Source organism: Acomys russatus, chromosome 29 (assembly GCF_903995435.1).
Source record: "Acomys russatus chromosome 29, mAcoRus1.1, whole genome shotgun sequence".
In the NCBI taxonomy this organism is placed as follows: domain Eukaryota; kingdom Metazoa; phylum Chordata; class Mammalia; order Rodentia; family Muridae; genus Acomys; species Acomys russatus.
In genome coordinates this window covers 5,982,061-6,001,339 of record NC_067165.1, presented here as the reverse complement: position 1 = coordinate 6,001,339, position 19,279 = coordinate 5,982,061, and the positions used below count along the sequence as shown (strand labels likewise).

The 19,279-nt window shown below is 49.6% G+C and overlaps 1 protein-coding gene across 3 annotated transcripts in view; it reads right to left on the bottom strand.

Annotated features, from left to right (window-relative positions):
* Window positions 1–18,080, bottom strand: part of Glis1 (GLIS family zinc finger 1) — a 196,102-nt gene extending 178,022 nt beyond the window's left edge. For 2 of the 3 annotated variants that reach the window (XM_051171561.1, XM_051171562.1), the window contains exon 1: window positions 17,759–18,080. In XM_051171561.1, the coding sequence (XP_051027518.1) occupies window positions 17,759–18,014 (256 nt within the window). In that variant the 5' untranslated portion in view covers window positions 18,015–18,080. Of the gene's footprint in view, window positions 1–14,415; window positions 14,497–17,758 lie in introns of those variants that run through there. The other variant, XM_051171563.1, reaches the window with a different exon arrangement.
* Window positions 18,081–19,279: the final 1,199 nt, after the last annotated feature.

The following is a 19,279-nucleotide window of genomic DNA, read 5'->3' as shown; positions in this document are numbered from 1 at the left end:
ATCTGTAGAGTCAGGGATCAGCTCAGAGCTGAGCGGCACTGAAATTCACAGGATCAGCCCTGCAGCCATAGAACCACTTTCAGTGGGTCTCTGTTTCCTCATCTGCCAAAGAGACATCACGATGGGCTGGACCCGCCTTCCTCTGGGGTTTGTGAGAATGAATTAATTCAGGCAAAGTCATCAAAGCAGTGCTTGGCACACGCGTTAGAGTTCTTATTAACACTATCAAAACTGAGGCCTTCTTGGAAACACATCAGGAAAATGTGCCCTAGCAAACTTTGCAGTTAAACCAAGAAAAAGGAAATCACCATGTAAATGGCGCGTGTGTGTGTGTGTGTGTGTGTGTGTGTGTGTGTGTGTGTGTTTGTGTGTATAGTAGTAGTAGCAGCAGCAGCAGCACCAGCAGCAGCAGCACCAGCACCAGCAGCACCAGCACCAGCACCAGCACCAGCACCAGCACCAGCACCAGCAGCACCAGCACCAGCACCAGCACCAGCAGCACCAGCACCAGCATCAGCACCAGCAGCATCCAACACCTTCCTCCTACTGGAAAATTACCTTATACAGTTAAACCCCTAATCCACACCAAGGAGCATGTACAGGCACACACGTGTACTTGCCTGCAAGCTGAAAACCCAGAGAAGCTAACAATGCCAACCTCCCTGTCCTGTCCCCACTGCAGAACAGTAGGCTCCCCCAAGTCTCTTCCCTGCTTTTCCTTTACTATGAACCACCCTTTGGTAAACTTTCTATTTAATTTGCTCTCTGGATGACTGCACTTTCCCCTGTAGAATGTAAGCCCTATAGCCACACACATCGCCATCACCTGTTCCTTGGTATCTTTGCAACGAGAAGCATGTGAACCTCACAGCAAGTGCTCAATGAAAATGCATTAAGTTAAAAAATATTTTGTAAAATATTTGTTCCAGGCACTTGCATGCAGGATTGCAAGTTCTAAGCTGGCCCAAGCCACACAGTGAAACCTTGTCTAAAACAAAGCAAAACAAAACAACAAACAACCCTCGCTTTCCCACCTTCTCCATAGCATGAACATATGCTGATCAGAACCTGCTGGCTAGGAGCTGGCAAGATGGTTCAGTGGGTAAAGATGCTTCCCACGAAGGCTGGCGACCTGAGACGCCTCTCAGGAACCCACATGGTGGAAGAAGAGAGCTGGCTCCCTGCAGGCTGTTCTCTGCTCTTCACACACACGCTGTGGCACGCACACACACACACATACACACATACACACACTCTTGGATTAAAACATGACTGCAGGAAGACAGCGCCAAACCACACTTAGATCCCAGGTCAAGGCAGGAGCATCAGCGGCTCCCCACCACTCCCGCGCATGCGCGCACCTCCCCACACCAGAGCGTACCACTGGACGGCCTGCAGTGGGCACTCAGTACCAATCCTCCTTCTCCAGCCTTCGCAGGAAATTCCGAAGCCCCGTCAGCACCCTTACACTAAAGTCTCTTTTCTGCTTCCATCACCCAGGGTACATGACAGATGAGGAGGCAGCATGCGAAGATCCTCTCAGGGAATAAAATTCTCAAAGAAGTCCTCCATACCACACGGGGATACCGGAAAGAGAGCACTGGCATCTGACAGGGTGACGAAGTAATTAAGGGAAAATGTAAAACCAAGCAAATAAAAATGGAAAGGAAAAAAAAAAAAAAAGCCACAAAACAACCACCACCAAAACACTAGGAAAATGAAAGGCCCTCTCATGGCTTGAATGACTTGATTCTTGATTGACAAGTCCCAGTGAGAACACAGGCTCCAGGGGCGCTGTCACTGTCCTTCCTGCCCACCCCTCCGGCTGCCCTTTAGAAAAATTCCATCTGCAGACACACCCTCTTCCCCAACCCTATAGCTAAAAATTTGGGAGTTCTCTGGACACTCCGGGTCACTCTTAGATCTCAGAACATCTTTCAGTCCCAAGGACTTTCAGTCCTAAGCACGGTCTCAGTTTAGTAATTAAGATGTCTTGTCCAGATTAATAATCTCAACTCTGAACTCCACTTTCAGCTACCCTCCTCCCTGTGCGGCCAGGCAGGAAGTGGCTGTTCCAGGTCCCTGGCTGTCCACTGAGCAGCAAGCTGAGCTGTCTTCTAGGCTGGAGTCACCCACTGTGCCACTAGGGCACTTCTGTGGGTCCCAGGGTCAGCAGACGGCTGCTTCCCCTCTGTGTCCCCCTCTGTGTCGAGCCTCTTACTTCTGCCTGGCAAGAAGCACTCCAGGCAAGGTGGGCTTGACAGCGACCTCCAGAGGACATCTCTTCAGCCTGCCAGCAGGCAGTGGCCCCAATCATGGCCTTTGCTCCTCCTCACCACTGCCACACAGGTCATCTATCCACCTGTCGCTCTGTCCCTCTGACACCCTGGCCATGCATATTCCCTGTGTGGTCCTGGTACAGCCAGTCCCTAAGCTTCATGAGGAGGTAATCCCTTCTGCCACTTGGCATGAGTAGAAAGACATGCCTGCCTCTCACAACTCTTCAGAAAAAAAAAAAAAAAAAAACCACAACTCCTCTCCTGGGCTCTTCCATCTTTATCCCTCCTCCCCTCTCAGTGCATGCTGGGTAATAGTCTCAAACCAGTGTGGAGTCCTACTTCAGAGCAGCGTGGCCAGCACCACCATCACGCCTGCTGTCTTAGGGTCCTACCAGACCCAAAGAGACACCCTCTTATCACACACAGTCCTAACTCCACACTGGTTCACCAAAGAACCTCAAGGCGCCCTAAGCCGGGGAGGAGGCCAGGCCACACAGATGGGCGAATGGGACTCAAGAGAACTAACCCTTCCTCTGCTGTAGCAGAACTTGGGCAGTGAGGACAACACCATGGCCAACTGTGTTTTAAGGAGACCTAACCCTCACCCCTTGCCAGCCCTGTAACCCTGGACAAGCTGCCTTCCCTCTCTGGTGTGTCTCTTCGCCTGCAGGTTAGAGATAAGGAGACACGCCTCCAAGGGACTGCTGGGGGAATTAAAGGGATGGTGTGTGGGATGCGCTGAGTCACTACAGGAGGGTTCACTGTTAACAGTTTTACGATTATAGATGATATGTGTGGAAGAAAATGCTAGAAAATAAATGACTCCAAAGCAGAGCTACCATGTCACACAACTGAGTGCCCCTGAAGGCAGAGCTCACCGGCCATCCTGGCTGAAGACTGCCTTCCTGGGGTGGCTGTGCAGGCCCAGCTTCACCTTATCATACTGGCTTATTTTAAAAGCCATGCTTGGCATGAGTTTGCTAAAAATAAAGTTTTTATTTTAAAACATTAATAAAACAAGTTTCTGCAAATAGCAGTAACAACAAACAATGGGGCCTGGTGAGTGACATAGAAGAAAGCCATGAAGAAAATGGCAAGGGAAAATCTGGGCGACCCGACTATAAAAAGAACTTTAATGTGTTTCAAAACATCACAAAGAACTCAGTTAAGCAGCCGACTCATTTAAAAAAAAAATGTAAGCAACGTAAAGAACAGGTTCACTCTTAACGTCAGAAGGCTTACTTAGCTATTTCTTTTGGTGATCCAGGGGCTCGAACCTGGAGCCCTGTGTATGCTAGGCAAGCACTCTGTCACTGAGCTATCAGAAAGCAAAATATTCAGCAGGAGAGATAGGAACTATGAATCAACACTCAACGCAAGTTTACACCACACTCAAAGTCAGACAAACGTCAAATGAAATCATAACCAGATGTTGCTTCCACCTACAGGTTAGGAAAGGAATTCTGAAGCTCAGGTGCGGGTGCAGGCAGTATGTGCTCGGAGGAGGGGCTGTCTGCAGCTGGGAAAACTGATTCAGCTTTTAAAGGGTGCCATCTAGTCAGTGTTCCTACCCAGCAGCCTCGCAGCCTCCCCACGAGGCTTCCCTTCTCCCACACCGGAGAAGATACCAGTGGTTCAACTGAAGATTGCTGCAGGAAGATGCTGTGTGTGCTCCTGCTGCGTCTCTCTATACCAGCATGCAAGTTTATCAACTATGCATATATGTGCATTACATATGTTTGTTTTTCTGGCACAGAGAGGATCTCTGATAGGCTAGGAAAACTTAGACATCACTAGTTTTGGGGATGGGGCATCAGACACAGGTGAAAAACTAAAGAGACAGGGGTTCCCTAAGGACTCTTTTTGGATCTTTTGAATTTGAAACCATTTTAATGTGTGATTTATTCAAAATAATCTAAGCAAATGAAATTTAATACATTTGGGGATGTCTACCAAGAATTTTAATAACATGGAAATGATTGTTAGAATGTTAACCTTACAAATAAGTGCTTAAGGCTATAGTCAGGATATATAATATCTCAGTAATATAAAGATATATTAATATTATATTAAACATGAACAAAACTGAAGCGGAATATACCAACCCGTAAGCAACAGGCTCTGCAAGGAATGTGATTATAAGCCAAGAATTTTTTTTACATCTTTCTACAGCTTCCAAACTGTCTGTATTACTTAAATGAGCGGAAAAATAAAGATTAATAAATTACATTATCTTCAAAGGGCCAGTCACCTCCCAAATAAGGATTAGGACTAAGGCCAAGCAATTTGCCAGAAGTCAGGAAACAACAAGGATAAAACCGAATCCCACCACTGTTAAGTGCTGCACAGGACACCCTCCGTGTGTTCTCAGCCTGAGGACAGACTTACAGAGGCCACCACAGCCTCTGGGCTGCTTCCCTCTCACCAGGGCCTGCCCACTTGGTGTCACTTCTCCAGGAAGCCCAGAACTCTCATCACAACAGTTCCATGGACTCTGAGAGCAGAGCAGACAGACCCGAGGACTCAGGTCTGTGTCTCCAACGAGAGGCTGGCCTGGTAGCCAGCAGGCTGATTTACCTCAAGGCTGGTATATCCCCTGCCCACCCTTATGGCTGGATGTTCCCCAAAGCAGAGGCCAAGGGCACAAAGTTTCGCATATGAGAGGGCATCAGGAAGCAGATGGAAAATTCAAGAACGAAACCCTAGCTCTATCCAGAACTCTCTGCAAACCTGAGAACATTCCCAGGTCGTGTAGCCCCCAGCCTGGTACTACTAGTAGTACTGGGTACTACTGGGGTACTACCTACTAGTAGTACTGGGTACTACTGGGGTACTACCTACTAGTAGTACTGGGTACTACTGGGGTACTACCTACTAGTAGTACTGGGTACTACTGGGGTACTACCTACTAGTAGTACTGGGTACTACTGGGGTACTACCTACTAGTAGTACTGGGTACTACTGGGGTACTACCTACTAGAATGTAGGTAAAACAACCCAAAGACAGAATTGTTAATGCTATGTAATTCATTCAAATGACTACAACTATTCTTAAGGAAAAATAAAGGTACATCACAGGATACTCACCGCCTTCAACAAGAGAATCCGTTTTGGTTTTTTTTTTTTTTTTTTTTTAAGGGGGAGATGGAGTGGCTGGCAGTGTCCAGTAAAAGATGAGTCTAGAACACTGAAGCGCTGGGGAGGATGGGGGGGGGGGGTCTCTAGAGGCCACGGAGCTTGTACCTGCTCGGCCAATATCAAACAATGGCTCACTCCCTGGCAAACAGCTCTTCTTTGTCCCCAGTGCATAGCAACCAGAACCTCCGAAAGTGGCTCACTCACACAGCAGAAATTAGTAAGAGGTTAGAGGGAGCAGGAGGTAGACAAGGCAGCCCCATCCAGGACAGACTGTCCAAGGTGGGCTCCACCTCCAGCGTCCTGCAGAGGATGATTCTGCAGATCCAAGTCCCCGTTTGCCTTCAGAGGGCTCCCTCTGAAGTCAAGGCCCCTCACCTACTGGTCCCACTCACTGGCCCCGCCCCCAAGGCCAGTCAGGGGACCCAGCAAATGTGTCCATTTCACATTTAGTAAGTCAAGGCTGAGGTCATCAGCTGACACCAGCTGGAGGACGGGTATCTGCTTAGGAAAGAAACCCAGTTGTGAGTGCACACCGGAGGGCTGGGCTCCCGTTTGAGCTGGGATCCTGCAATACTCATTGTCCACCTGCCTGCCAGGCTATGAGCTCTGTTAAAGCCACCATCATGTCCAGGGCTAGCCCTGATACCTGTACAGCGGATGCTCAATGAAAGAATAAAGCTTAGAAACTCAAGGTGCTGCCCTGCCAGGCAGTGGTGGCGCACCCCTTTAATCCCAGCACTCGGGAGGCAGAGGCAGGTGGATCGCTATGAGTTCGAGGCCAGGCTGGTCTACAAAGTTAGTCCAGGATAGCCAAGGCGATACAGAGAAACCCCGTCTCAAAAACGCAAGAGGAAGAGAATGCAGAAGAAGGAAGAGAAGAAGAAGAAAGAAGAGAAGAAGAGAGAGAAGAAAGAAGAGAAGACAAGAAAAAGAAGAAGAAGCAGAGAAGAAGAAGAAGAAGAAGAAGAAGAAGAAGAAGAAGAAGAAGAAGAAGAAGAAGAAGAAGAAGAAGAAGAAACTCAAGTCGGCTTCTGGACTCCCCAGATGCACGCCTTCACTGCAGCAGAACTGATGCCAGGGTCCTGTAGGAGCCCATCCTGGGAACTCCACCAGTAAGTCATTTCATCCCAGACCCTGCTCCTCAGGAAGAACCCTGGGAGAGAAAACCAGGAGCTCTGCCAGACTGCCTCTTCCTGGGAGAAAAGTACCAACGAATAGTCAGGATATGAAGGAGGTCAAGGTTAACCCTGGCTGAAAGGGAGAAGTTTCTTGAAGATGAGGAATGAAACAGATTATAGCTGAGTAAAGCCCCAGGAGGTAGTGAAGGGAGAAGAAAGGCAGGTCAGCCTGCAGCACCGCTCCACAGCTTTGGGCCACTGGTCCCCTCCGGGCCTGTTTTCCTATCTAAAATGAGGCCGGCGATACCCAACTCTCAAGAAGCAAATGGAAAAACCTGAATGGCTTCGGGGATACTTCTCCCAGCGGGGAGTGACAAATGCCAGCCCGACAGTGCCACAGAGGCTGGCTGCACGGGTGGTGAGGGGCAGAGCAGTCGGAGCGCCTTCAACTTGAAAGGAAGGGCCAACGAGGGTCCAGCAGGATGCTGGAGCCAGACAGCAATTCCCAGCCCGTTAAACCAGGGGGTGTCGGCACCTCTGGATCCACCCCACGGCCAAGCCCCCTCCCTTCCTATGGGACACCAGCTGCATTTGCATCCTGGGCTGACCCTGAGGCCAGGACCTGTCGTCAAGTTGAGCCGACACCATCCACACCCACCTCAACAAAGACCAGCTGCTCCTGACCGGTCCCACCGGCTATAAAACCAAGACACCAGCCAACCAGACCCATGTCCTCCACAGCTGGCATTCAGAGCCCCAGTTACACCCAAGAAGACAGAGAGTGGATAGCGGGTAGGGCGCTGCAGTGTAGAGGGGACGGCGGCCATCAACTAGCCCAGGACCTAGACTCAGATCTGCCCCTCGCCCATCTTTGCTCTGCAACAGACGCACCTGTCGCGTGCGAGTCCCCATTCCACAAGGTCTGCAGACTTCTCACTCTAAGTCAGCCCTCCAGACAGAAATGGCCTCCACTTAACAGAAGAGAAAAACTGAGGCACAGAGTTCGACACACTTGCACAGTGTGGGGTTTTGACTCCCAAGCTCCGTGGCCACCTTTGCCCAAGGTTACAAAGTCCACAATGGTACGCAGAGAGGGGCCAGGAAGCCAACACCATCCCAGGAGTTCTACCTCATCCTTGCCTGCACTAGACCTGAGTTTCCAGTGCAGATATCACACACACACACACACACACACACACACACACACACATACACACACACACCCGGCTGTGTCTGAGATCTAACACCATCTGGTTCCAGGTCTCAGTTCCAACACCCAGTCTAAAATACTTTATCTTAGGCATAAAGAATAGAGATATCTGGGTCACATGTGTAGCAATCGCCATTGAGTTATGGGTACATGCATCTGTGTGTACATGTGTGTGTGCGTGTGTGTGTGTGTGTGTGTGTGTGTGCATGCGCACATTCACCCTTATGTACATGGGGAGTGCATATGCTCATGTGTAGAGAAGCCAGACAACCATATTATGGGTTTTTTTTTCTCTATTGTTCTCCACCTTATTTTTTGAGACAGGGTCTCTCACTAATTCTGCAAAACTAGCTGACCAATGAGTTCCTGGCACGGAGTGGAGTCCTCTACCTGACCTGGCCTGGCCGCTCCACAGACCTGCAACTGTAAATTATATGTCATTCCTAAGGTCAGCCCTTCCCAACAAGGAGGGGAAAGGACAGCCTAGAAGAATGAGAAGACTTGCCAAGGTCACCCAACAGGACAAGACAGAGCCTCAAAATGGAGAAAACACAAATGTCTGCATTAGGGGGTCACTCAGCACCTCACTGAAGCACCATGATGCAGAGAACATTTGCTGGGGGGCTGGAGAGATGGCTCAGTAGTTAAAAGCACTGGCTGCTCTTCCAGAGGACCCTAGTTCAGTTCCCAGCACCCACTTGACAGCTCACAGCCTCCTCTAACTCCAGCTCCAGGGGGATCTGCTGCCCTCTTCTGGCCTCCTCAAGCACCACACTTACATGCAGGTGCACAAACACACACACACACACACACACACACACACACACACACACACACACACACGGCAGCGGGGGGGTGGGGGGAAGAATCAATAAAATAAATCTTTCTCACAGAAAGCCTTTGTATGTCCATCCTTGGTTGGTGAAAGAAAACAAGTTTATCAAACACTCCTTCACAGCCCAAGGCTCGTTGAGGGCAGCAACTGGGTCACCATTTCCCAATGTCTTGGCCACCCATCCTAAATCACGTCTATGCTTAGCTGGGACACAGAGGCAGTGACATGCCATCCCTGTCCTCAAATTCACCTAAGTAATAACTGCAACGGAGTGCGGACAGTTCTAGGCAGAAAGAAGACTGGCGCGAAGATGCTCCTAGAATGAGGTGGCTCTTCAGCTGCTAGGGAAGATTAAGTAGAGCCAGCATGGTAGGAAGGGGAGGCAGAGTCTTTCCCAGAGGCCCCCATGCCACTTACAGCAAGAGCCACAGGGACAACATCTGTAATTACTGATGAGCATTAATCAGGAGCCAGTCTGTTTTTATGCACTTGTATTTGTGTTAACCTATCATCCCTCATCACAGCCTGTTGAAATTTTAATTATTACTGTCCCCAATTTATGGATCAGGGCGTTGAGACCACCAAGCCATAATCTGAACCTGGCAGCCTGTTCCATACCATGTTCCTCACCCACATCCTCAACCAATCCCAAACACTTCCCAGCACTCCTGGTCAGATGGCTAGTGCTGGACGCAAGGCCACAACGGTGAGTATCTTGTTTTTTCCCTTACTCCCCAAAGTGATTGAAGGGCATACGACAATGAATACAAAGAAGTTTGTTGGGGCGGCTAAAGAGATGGCTCAGTGGTTAAGAACACTGGCTGCTCTTCCAGAGGACCTGGGGTCAATTCCCAGCACCCACGTGGCAGCTCACAGCCGTCTGTAACTCCAGTTCTAAAGGATCTGACACCCTCATACAGATATACATATGCAGGCAAAACACAATGTTTCTGAAATAAAAATAAATACTGCTTTTAAAGAGTAATTTTGTAGTTTATAAGGAAAGAAAGGCAGGCAAACTCCACTTATTGGTACACAATAAAGTCTGTACTGACACAGAACTAGCAAGAGATGGTGGCCTAACTAGCCAGCAAGGGTCCTATTTTCTTCCCCCTGGCTGGCAGGTCAAAATCGTTAAAGTACATCCGAGTCTGCCGGACAACCTGTGTCCGCCCAGACATGTGCCTATGTTGCTCTGCTGGAAAACACCAAGCAACTTTTTTTTAAAAAAAGAATAAGATTAGAAGACACTTAGATGTCATTGGGCAGCCCCTCCATCAGTAGGCACTAGCTGTCCAACTGCAAGCACGCTCTTGTGGCTAGGCAACCTGGGCAGCCCTGGTGCCTGGGCCTGGCGGGATTAGAAAGGCTTTAAACAAGAAGTTCCGAGGATTCATGGTCCAGGATGTCGGCTTTCCATCCATCCCTGGACCCCCACCCCTCCAAGTGCCCCTCTGAAGGCCCCACGAAGAGCCTGCCCCACGAGAAGCTACGGCACAGACATATTCTCACAAAGCGCTACGTAAGTACAAATGACTGTTTGATCAATCATTTGGCCTCCGCGTGGGATTTGGTTGGAATTAAAGCCATCTGGCTGGGGGGGGCCCAGAGAGGAGGAGACAAGCAGGCGGGAAAATGACCCACCCCCTCCCCCCAAAAAGCATTGTTAAAATATAACGGGGGAAACCAGTAAAGTGCCTGCTGTTATTTCAGCCTAAGCCACTTAATCCTTCAGCACATAAAGCAACTTATTTTATGACCTTTTCCCTTTAAAAAGTAAATCAGAAGATGCTGCCTTGAACTCAGATATCTCTGAAACACGCTACTCATCTCTCCCAGTGAAATATCCTGTTTCATAAACCTTCCTCGGGACACTTGAAACTGCGGATCACTAAATGCCTCGCTTTAGGCATCTGACATTCCAGAGAATTAATATTTAAACTTATTATAGGAAAAAAAGAATTGAGTTTGGTTGAAGCATGAAATATTTAATAGTGTGTCCAAATTAGAACCCCTATTTTGTTTCGCACTGGAAATGCCAATGATATTACCTGGGCTTTGCCCTCAAATGAGATAAAAATGCCCAGCAGTATTAAGACAAAAAAGACACCATTTCAGCCCTTTCCTCTAGAGGAGGGAGGTGAGCCAGGCTTCGGGAGTGGAAGCCATCCCATTTCATTTTATAATACACTTAAAATCATATTATCATTATATATTTTGAAGAGAGAACGGATGACACCTAATCACCAAACACTACGGCAAAGTCTCCAACACACGGAGGCCTGGCCCCGTGCAGCTCCTCTTCATCTGGGGACTGGCTGCCGACCGTCTGGTTTCCTGTGCTCACTAGGACAAAGTATTAAGTGGTTTGGGATAAAAATTAAGCTTCAATTGACACAGTGGATCCTGGCAGCCTCTGCCGGCACGTGTAATTTATTTACAGGGTTGGAAAGTCGGCAAAATACATCATCAGCTCTTATACAAACTTCTACTAGGTATTAAATGCCCAGCGCTCAGAGAAGTAATTCATATGGTCCAGCCGCGTTCCAAAGTAAACCCAGTCCCCGGCCCTCCAGAGAGCTTAAAACAGCAAACGGGCTCTGTCTTTTTCAAGTCAGGCCCATGGACCTTCTTGGTTTCTTTCTAAAGTGCTATTTTCCAGCAAGCCTGTTATTTCAAAACAAAAGCAACCGCGTCTAAAAGCGCAACGTGGTGGCTGAAAAGACACATCCCTGATGCTGTTTCACACGTTGACACGGGGACCAGGAAGGCTCCTGCAGTTCTGTCCCCAGATCTAAGTGTGACTCCTTCAGAGTACAGCTGTCTCCTGGACACATGGTGCCAGGCCAGACTCAGCCTGGAAGGAGACCTCTGGCCTTCATCCGGCCAGCTCATCACTTGACACAGAGGATCCATTTCTAAAACAAATTCTCAAGGTCAGTTAGGTCCCTAGTGTGCCCACACCTACAAGCCCACCTTTTATCTTCCCTAAGTGCTGAAAACAAAACCACCTCTTCCTGGATCCCCGAGCCACTGGCCTGTGCAAGGAATTCTTCCACACCACGAGACGGCCTCAGCCAGGGACTGTAACCTGCAATAACCCTGGGCGGGGTGGGAGGGCGCGGTCCTGTCCCCTGCTTCAGAGAAGGGAGCCTCCATGGCCAGCCTGAGAACCCTCACAGGACCCCAGCTCCCTAAAGACACAAATCACACCGGAAACTCTCTCCGCCCAGTGTTGCAGTGTGGGGGGGGGGGGGAGGGCAGGGAGCAATGCATAACCAAGCAGTCTCCCCTGAAACACCACTTTGGCCTGCTGGCTGAGACTCAGTAAGGGGGACATGGCTCAGCCAACCATAGACACAAGCCTTATGAAAGCCGTCCCACAAGAGTATAGGCTTTAGGGGGAGACATTGGCCTCACTTTCAGACAATAGGGTTCAAGGGTCAGGCTCATTACTTGCTGCCTGCCCGGCCTTCAACAAGGCATTTTCCTAGCTCATCTGCAGAATTTAGAGACTGTCTCTTTGCTTTTCCTGCCCCATAGGGGTGCCGGGCTCGGACACAATTAAATGTACTCACAGCTGTGCCATGTCTGGCCTGGCACACAGTAGGTGCTCAATAAAAGCTAATGGGTCTTCTTTTTCCTTTTTTCCTTCTGTATTCACCTTCAACAGTCAAGACTTGGAAGGAGCAGTCAAAGTTCTAGCCCGGCCTAAAGATAAACATAGACTCTTTCAGCGCTTGGTGTTCTCTCAACTCCCTCAGCTTAGGTAGTGTGAGATCCTGGAGATTCCTAGCTGAGAAGGGATACAGACCATCCAATCAAACTGCTCCCCGTTCTACAGAGGGGGAGGCAGCAGCTCAAAGCAGCATCAAAGCTGTACTACGGTGGTGCCTGTGTGTGCTCCAGGCAGTTCAAACATAACTGCCAAACAAATTCAGGCCCTACAGGAAATGTGTCCCTCCGTCCACAGGCTGAAGCCTCTCCTGCTTCTGACTCAAAACGCTGACTTCAAGAACACAGCACATAATGCTAACACAATCCTCTCGCTCTGCCGGAGCCTTCTGAAGGAACAATGCTTTCGGAGTTTAAAGAGGAAGACAGGAAAGGAGAAAACAGATGCATCCAGTGACTGGAAACCATAAGACCCCTGGGTTCGGGCTGGGTTCTCTCCACCCCCAGCCAGCAAAGCGGCCTCTGTTTTCTTTCGGTTTCTTATAAATAAGGCTTTGGGAGACCAAAGCAGCCACAAAACAGCCCCCTCCCCGTCTGCTTTCCTTACTCAGTAACTCAGCTGTCAGGGCCGGACTTTGCTTCCAACGCCGAAGACTTTTTTTTTTCTTTCATTGTAAACTATTAATTTGGGCAGCGGCTTTTAATAAACAAGCAATCCGTTTCCAAGAGCTAGAGTCAAGAGCACTGGGGGATAGTGCAGATACCTCACAGGTCTGGGGAGGGGGTTGTTTTTGTTTCTTTCCGACCTAGTATTACAGTTTGTGCTTTTTAGATTATTGGATCAAACTTTTCAAAGCCCGCTGCAGTTTGCTTGATTTCTTCTCCCTCTTACACTGAACATTTTGTGCTTTTACACACAAGAAGAAAGTAGCCCCTACCTAAAGACACAGACTGGCTCCTTAGGCCCAAATTAACTGCAACTAAAATCTAGTCTGGGAAAAAAAAATTAGGAAACCACAGGTACACATTTAACTCTGGTGTGTGTGTGTGTGTGTGTGTGTGTGTGTGTGTGAGAGAGAGAGAGAGAGAGAGAGAGAGAGAGAGAGAGAGAGAGACCCTGTATCAGCTTTAAATTTTCTGAGAAAATTCTCCTCTTTAAGTAAAAGCCACCCACAGTTAGTGATGGTCCAGTTCCAAGTAAAGTTTATTTGTTTGTTGTTGTTTTTTTTTTTTTCTTTCTAATCCTATCCAAAAAAGGACCAAAACCCCTACTCCAAGCTTAAGTTTCTCCTCTGCTCTAGGATGCTGGCCAAACTCCCTGAAATAAAAGCGAAGAAAATGATAATTATGCAACCTTCAGAGCAAACAACATAATGGCGAATATGCACTTACATCCATGTTGGGATTTTAATGCACTTTAGAAACGAGCACACTACTTCACTTTGCTCCTCACACGGACGAAACGCGGGAGACGAGTAACTAAGACGAGGAGTGTTGGGGGGGAAAGTGCGGCATAGGAAAATTCACAGCGACAGAGCAACGCACCCTATCAGATTACACAGCCAAGAGGGTCCGGAGACCTTGGGCCAGATAAGTACACCGCAGGTAAACGGCAGAGAAACCAAGAAGGCCCCAACTAGGGCACAATCATAAGTGACACCTCCCTCCCTTTCCACTCTGCCAGCCAAGACTTAAACAACTTCTAGAGAGTTTGAAAGGCACAAAAGGGAGAAAAACTCTAGCTGCATAAAATTTGAAGGCAATCTCTGGGACTTATATTTCCACTGCATGTCTATAAAAGATTTGTCGGATGCGTCACTCTTATGGCTGTAGACACACATGTCCCTATCTCGTTTGTGTACCCACACACATACTTGCTTCTCTTTGTCTCGGCGAGCCTGACATTTGGCCAGCAGGTTTTTCTCCCCCCTGATTTGAAACCTCAAGCACTGAAAAAATTTGGATCTGATTATTTCCGGATCCCAGGACCAGCACTTTAAAATGGATGAAATGCAAGCAAATTGCCCACTAGAGCCAGAGGGGAAAATGCTTTAAAAATAACTTATACCTTTCTATTACAGATGTGCTGGCCTCTCCTGACCTCCTCAGAACATGGCAGTAGCTTCCTGCTTTGATGGAAAAAAAAAAAAAACAACTCACCCAGATAGCACACTGAAACCATCATGCCTTGCTCCACACCAGCAGCCTGACACCCAGGCACACAGCCTATAATTGCTTGCTTTCTTCTCTTTTTTTCCTTTTCTTTTTCTTTCTTCCTTCCTTTCTTTCTTTCTTTCTTTCTTTTTCTACTAGACTGACCGCTTTTGGAAATTTACAACCATGTCACAGGGGACTGCTTTTAACTAATAGTGGAGTTCACATTTGTATGATCGCCAATCGTCAATCTCCCCTCTTTGCTCGTTTTGTATGAGGTCATAGTAAAAGGGCCCAGGTCCATCAAGTGGCTGTGAGTTAAATAGTAACAACATTATCTGGTTTGGACGGATGGAATCATCTGGTAAACTACAAACTCTTCTAGACGGGGCACAGAGAACGATCACCGACTTCCAAACATTTAAGACAGGAGACATACCAAAAACAAATGCAGTCACATTCTCTGGATGTTGAGAAGGCCCTACTTATGAATTCCAGCTCTCAGATGCAAGCGCACACATGGAGACAGTACAAGTTTAAGGCCATAAAGATTTGGAGCGCGAGGCCTCAAGAACTGCCATCCCCTGTCCGTCCGTAGCTCTGAGCAAATCCTGGAACCTCCGTGCATTAATCTACAAAGAGGGATCAGTTTCCTGCCCCATCCGATACAAGCGCTCCATCTGTTCCCGAGAAAAGCCCACGAGGTAGGCAGCGGCAGATGAAGGAATGTGCGTGGATACACGCTGAACACTGTGCAGCCCTAGGCAGGGCACACATCATCGGCTAGGGCCACAAAGCTGTCCGACAGGGAAAGCCCAGCTGTTTTCCTTCTCTCCTTGTCAGGACTTACAAAAGAGTGTCAGGTGTTTAATAATAATTTTAAAAATGCAGGATTTGGCAATTTGGCCTTGTCAGCTGTTTGGAATCTGGATAAAGGGAACTCGGCTACAGATAGTGATTCTTATCACCAACGATGACGACGTTAGTCCGTGATGTCACCCCATGCCTAGTCCCTCCAGGTGCAGACTTGGAAATACTCATTAGCTCAATCCCTTCCTGGGCTTAAGGTCCGTCCAAGGCAGAAGGCATACCATTTGAACCCTGATGCTGCACCATGCAGTCTTCTCTCCCTTCGCTGGGCACCAGAGGCCACGGGTGACCCAAGGCACAGCACTTCTTGGCCTCTCCTGTCCAGTGCACCAGAATTTGTGTTCTTCTCATTGAACATTTAAAAACCAGATCTTTCTCACTCTTTAATCTGCCGCCTTTACCTCCAGTATTAATGTCCCTCGCATGACGCCTTGCAAGTATTAATAAAAGTGACCTTTTCCGTTTACATAGCATCCGTACCAGCCTGTTTTATTGACCCTGTGATGGGCATTGTCACCTCCAGAGACTGAGAACATCCAATGCGTTACTATCTTAATCCTAAAGTGCTCTTGTCTAAGTCAGTCTCAAGGAGGAGACCTGAGGCTCACGAGGGGAGAAAGAACTTCCCTGTCAACCCACCACCCATTGAGGCTGGATGGCTTATCATTTCCAGCTCAGCCAATAAATACGCTTCAGTCGGTATCTCTGCTCATCTGTTTCTAATAACCCTGAGTGGATGGGGCAGGACGGCACACATTCAAAGGGCTGCGCAGTCCCGGACTGTTTTGGTGGGAGGAGGCCTCGGAAGAAGGTGTCACTTCGTCGGTGACGTTCCTAAGAAGGCATCTTGAGAAGACCAGGAGAGGGTTGCTCTTCTTTCGGGATACCCAGCCTGATTCTGAGGAAAGTGAAGGCAGACCTTCCTCTCTCTAGCCCACATCATGCCAGAGTGCCAGCCCCTCAGTTTTCTCACCTTTCAAATGGATGCCCATCTGCCTGACCCCAACAGCCCCGGAGCTGTGAAGGCTCCCAATGCAGAGGCCGCTGGGGTGCTGCTGTAACCAGAAAGGCCAGTTCAAAGTACAAGGAAAGAGTCTGTGTTCGCACTTTTCCTGTCTTTTCCAAACGCAGATCTTTTAGATGAGGGACGACGGGTGAGGAAAACACAATCGAGGTTTGAGCAGGATGGAGGCAAGACATATGCAAAGCACCGAGTTAATTCCAGTTAGCCATAAAAACAAAGGTTGTGTGGGGGGACAGCCATCCCTTCCATAGCGCCGTGCAGGACCTGATCTGCAGATGTTGGGTGTGAGTGTAAGAAAGGACCGTTTACGGAACCTGACAAGCCAGGGCGCTCTCTGCAGCAAGCATTGCTGATGGCTCGCTATACAACACACACCCCCCCTCCATACTTGAATATACATCCCAGCAAAAATATTCAACAAGCATCTTCCCATATTCCACTCTCTTTTTTAAAATCATCTCTCCTCAGAGACGAGACTGAAGACAAGAAGGGCATCTATCCTACAAAGCCAAAGAGAAATCTACATGCATTCATTTCTTCCAACCAGGCCAGAAACCGGAAGCAAGCTGGCCCAAGGTGCTGAGCTGATGGGAAGAGGAATCTACAACTACGAAACACTGGCTTTGACTTCCTTGTAAACCAACTGGGAAAAGAATCTAAAGGGTACCGGGGCTGATATGATCAAACCCCAAAGCTGCTGGTTCGGCTAATGAGGAATAAAAGAGCAGAACGGCAGACCCCTTGACCATCTCTCTAACGTCTGGTTAATCATCTGTTACCATAAAACCTATAAATAACACGTCAGTAATAATTAACTATGATCGGGTGGATACTTTCAGGAGAATAGCAGCACCTGTCTCTGAATTTGCCCATAGCGCGTTCCCAGCTTGCCTTGCCTTCACCAAGCACAGAAAAGCCATTTCTAAGACAACATTTGTCCCAGGCTGGATTATAGACTCAGAAGAATTTAAGTCAGGAGTCAGGACCGATGGGGAAACTAAGGGAGATCCTGCCGAAGTCCTCTGTTTTGCTTGCGTGCTTTTCTTTCTTTCTTACTTTGGGAGATTGGGATAGTTCAAAGTATGCCTTCAGCTGCTTAGAAACAGTTACTAGACACAGAAGCTGAAACGAATGTACAATAAAAATCTGACGTTTCACACGACTTTTATCAGAAACATACAGAAGCAAAGTTATGTAATATAAGCTTTCTATACGCACATTTTCTCCCAAACATGCCTATTTGGTTTAAATTGGATGCTTCCAGGCATCAGTTCAAACTGACAGGCCAGTCCCAACCAACCACATAGATACTGAGGAACTTTTTAGGAAGTTCCACGAAGTTCTCCGAAGAATCCCTACAGAGCCAGTGGCAGCGGCGCATCGCTAGCATCCGCAGCCCTAACTGAACTCTGCATGCCGGCTGGTCAGCACATCGCTGCGGCCCATCGGACTCACCCTTGCCGCCGACGGCCTTAGACACGCCGTAGTCTCGAGGGCTCCGGGGCCGGAGGAGGTCGTGGGCGCGTTGTGGTGGCACCGGCAGCCGAGGCAGCAGGTCTCGAGGGTTCCCGTCTCCGCAGCCGCTGCCACTCACGGCAATCCTGAAGGCCATGTGCGCTCCCAGGCCGGCGAGCCCGCGGCCGGGGCCGGGAGCTCCAGGGGCCTCCTTTGGCCTCTTGTCCGAAAGTACCTCCGCCACCTCGCAATGCATGGCGCCGGGGCGGGGCGCACGGCTGGGGGTCGAGCCAAGCTCCTGCGGAGGGAGAAAGCGCCGAGCTTTAGAATGCGGGAAACTGAGCTCCCAGTCCTGAGACCACAGTTTGGGCAGTCACGCTCTACTTAGTTCTGATCTCTCTAAAAGAGGTTAGCATCGCCGGGTGTGGTGGCACACTTCTGTAATTCCAGCACTTGGGGAGGCTGAGACATGCGGACCTCTGTGAGTTCGAGGCCGGCCTGGTTTACAAAGCAAGTCCAGGGCAGTCAAGGCTACACAGAAAACCCTGTCTCGAAAACTCAAAAAATAAAATAAGTTAGCGTCACCACACCGACCCCATCCCTGAGCCACCTGACCCCATGTACCGTGGTCGTCCCCATCTCGCTGCCGCCACCCTGACCCCACAGGTTCCGAATCCCTCCTGCCCTAATCTGCTTCCAAGCCCTCTTAGGACGAAAGGCGAAACTAAGACCTGGGATAGGATAGGAGTTCCCCAAAGGGACAGGGAGAGGGCAGTACACTGGGACGGGATGGGAGTTCCTGTCCGGAGTTCCCTAAAGGAACAGGGAGAGGGCAGCAGCCTGATCCCCGGAGCAGGGTTCCAGGAGAGCCGGAGTGGGCTTGGATGAGTCCCTAGCTGCGCTCCTCCAGGTGCTCCGGGGCGGGCTGAGCAGAGCCTGGGCACTGCGCACGCACGCGCGCACGCGCGCGCGCGCGCACACACACACACACACATACACACACACACACACACACACACACACATACACACACACACACATACACACACACACACACACACACACACACACACACGGCCGCGGGGTGCAGACGCAGAACTCCCGCGAGCCCCGCCACTAGCCAGACACCAGGCTGAAGATGAACGCGCACGCCCACTGCGCGAGCCCACAAAGCCCATCTGAGAGACATACATCCCAGAGACCCGGAGCACCGGAGCCCGCACAGCCAGCGTCGCCCACGCACGCCAGCTCCCACGCACACTCGCGCCCCGTCGGTGCGCGCTCCAAGACTAGCCATGCCACACACCCCATTCACCGGCTCACACACCGCAGCGCCGGCAGCCGCGAGTCTCACGCCGGAGCCTCGGCATCATCTCCAGCATCATTCCCGCGAGAGCGAGGCCTCAGGGCCCCCAAACTCGCCTCGCCCCTCGGCGCGCCCCGAACCACCCCAGAGCTCACGGATTCGGACGCCGCCGGGTCCTCGGCGCGCGGCGCGCCCATTCTCACCTCGCCACCGGC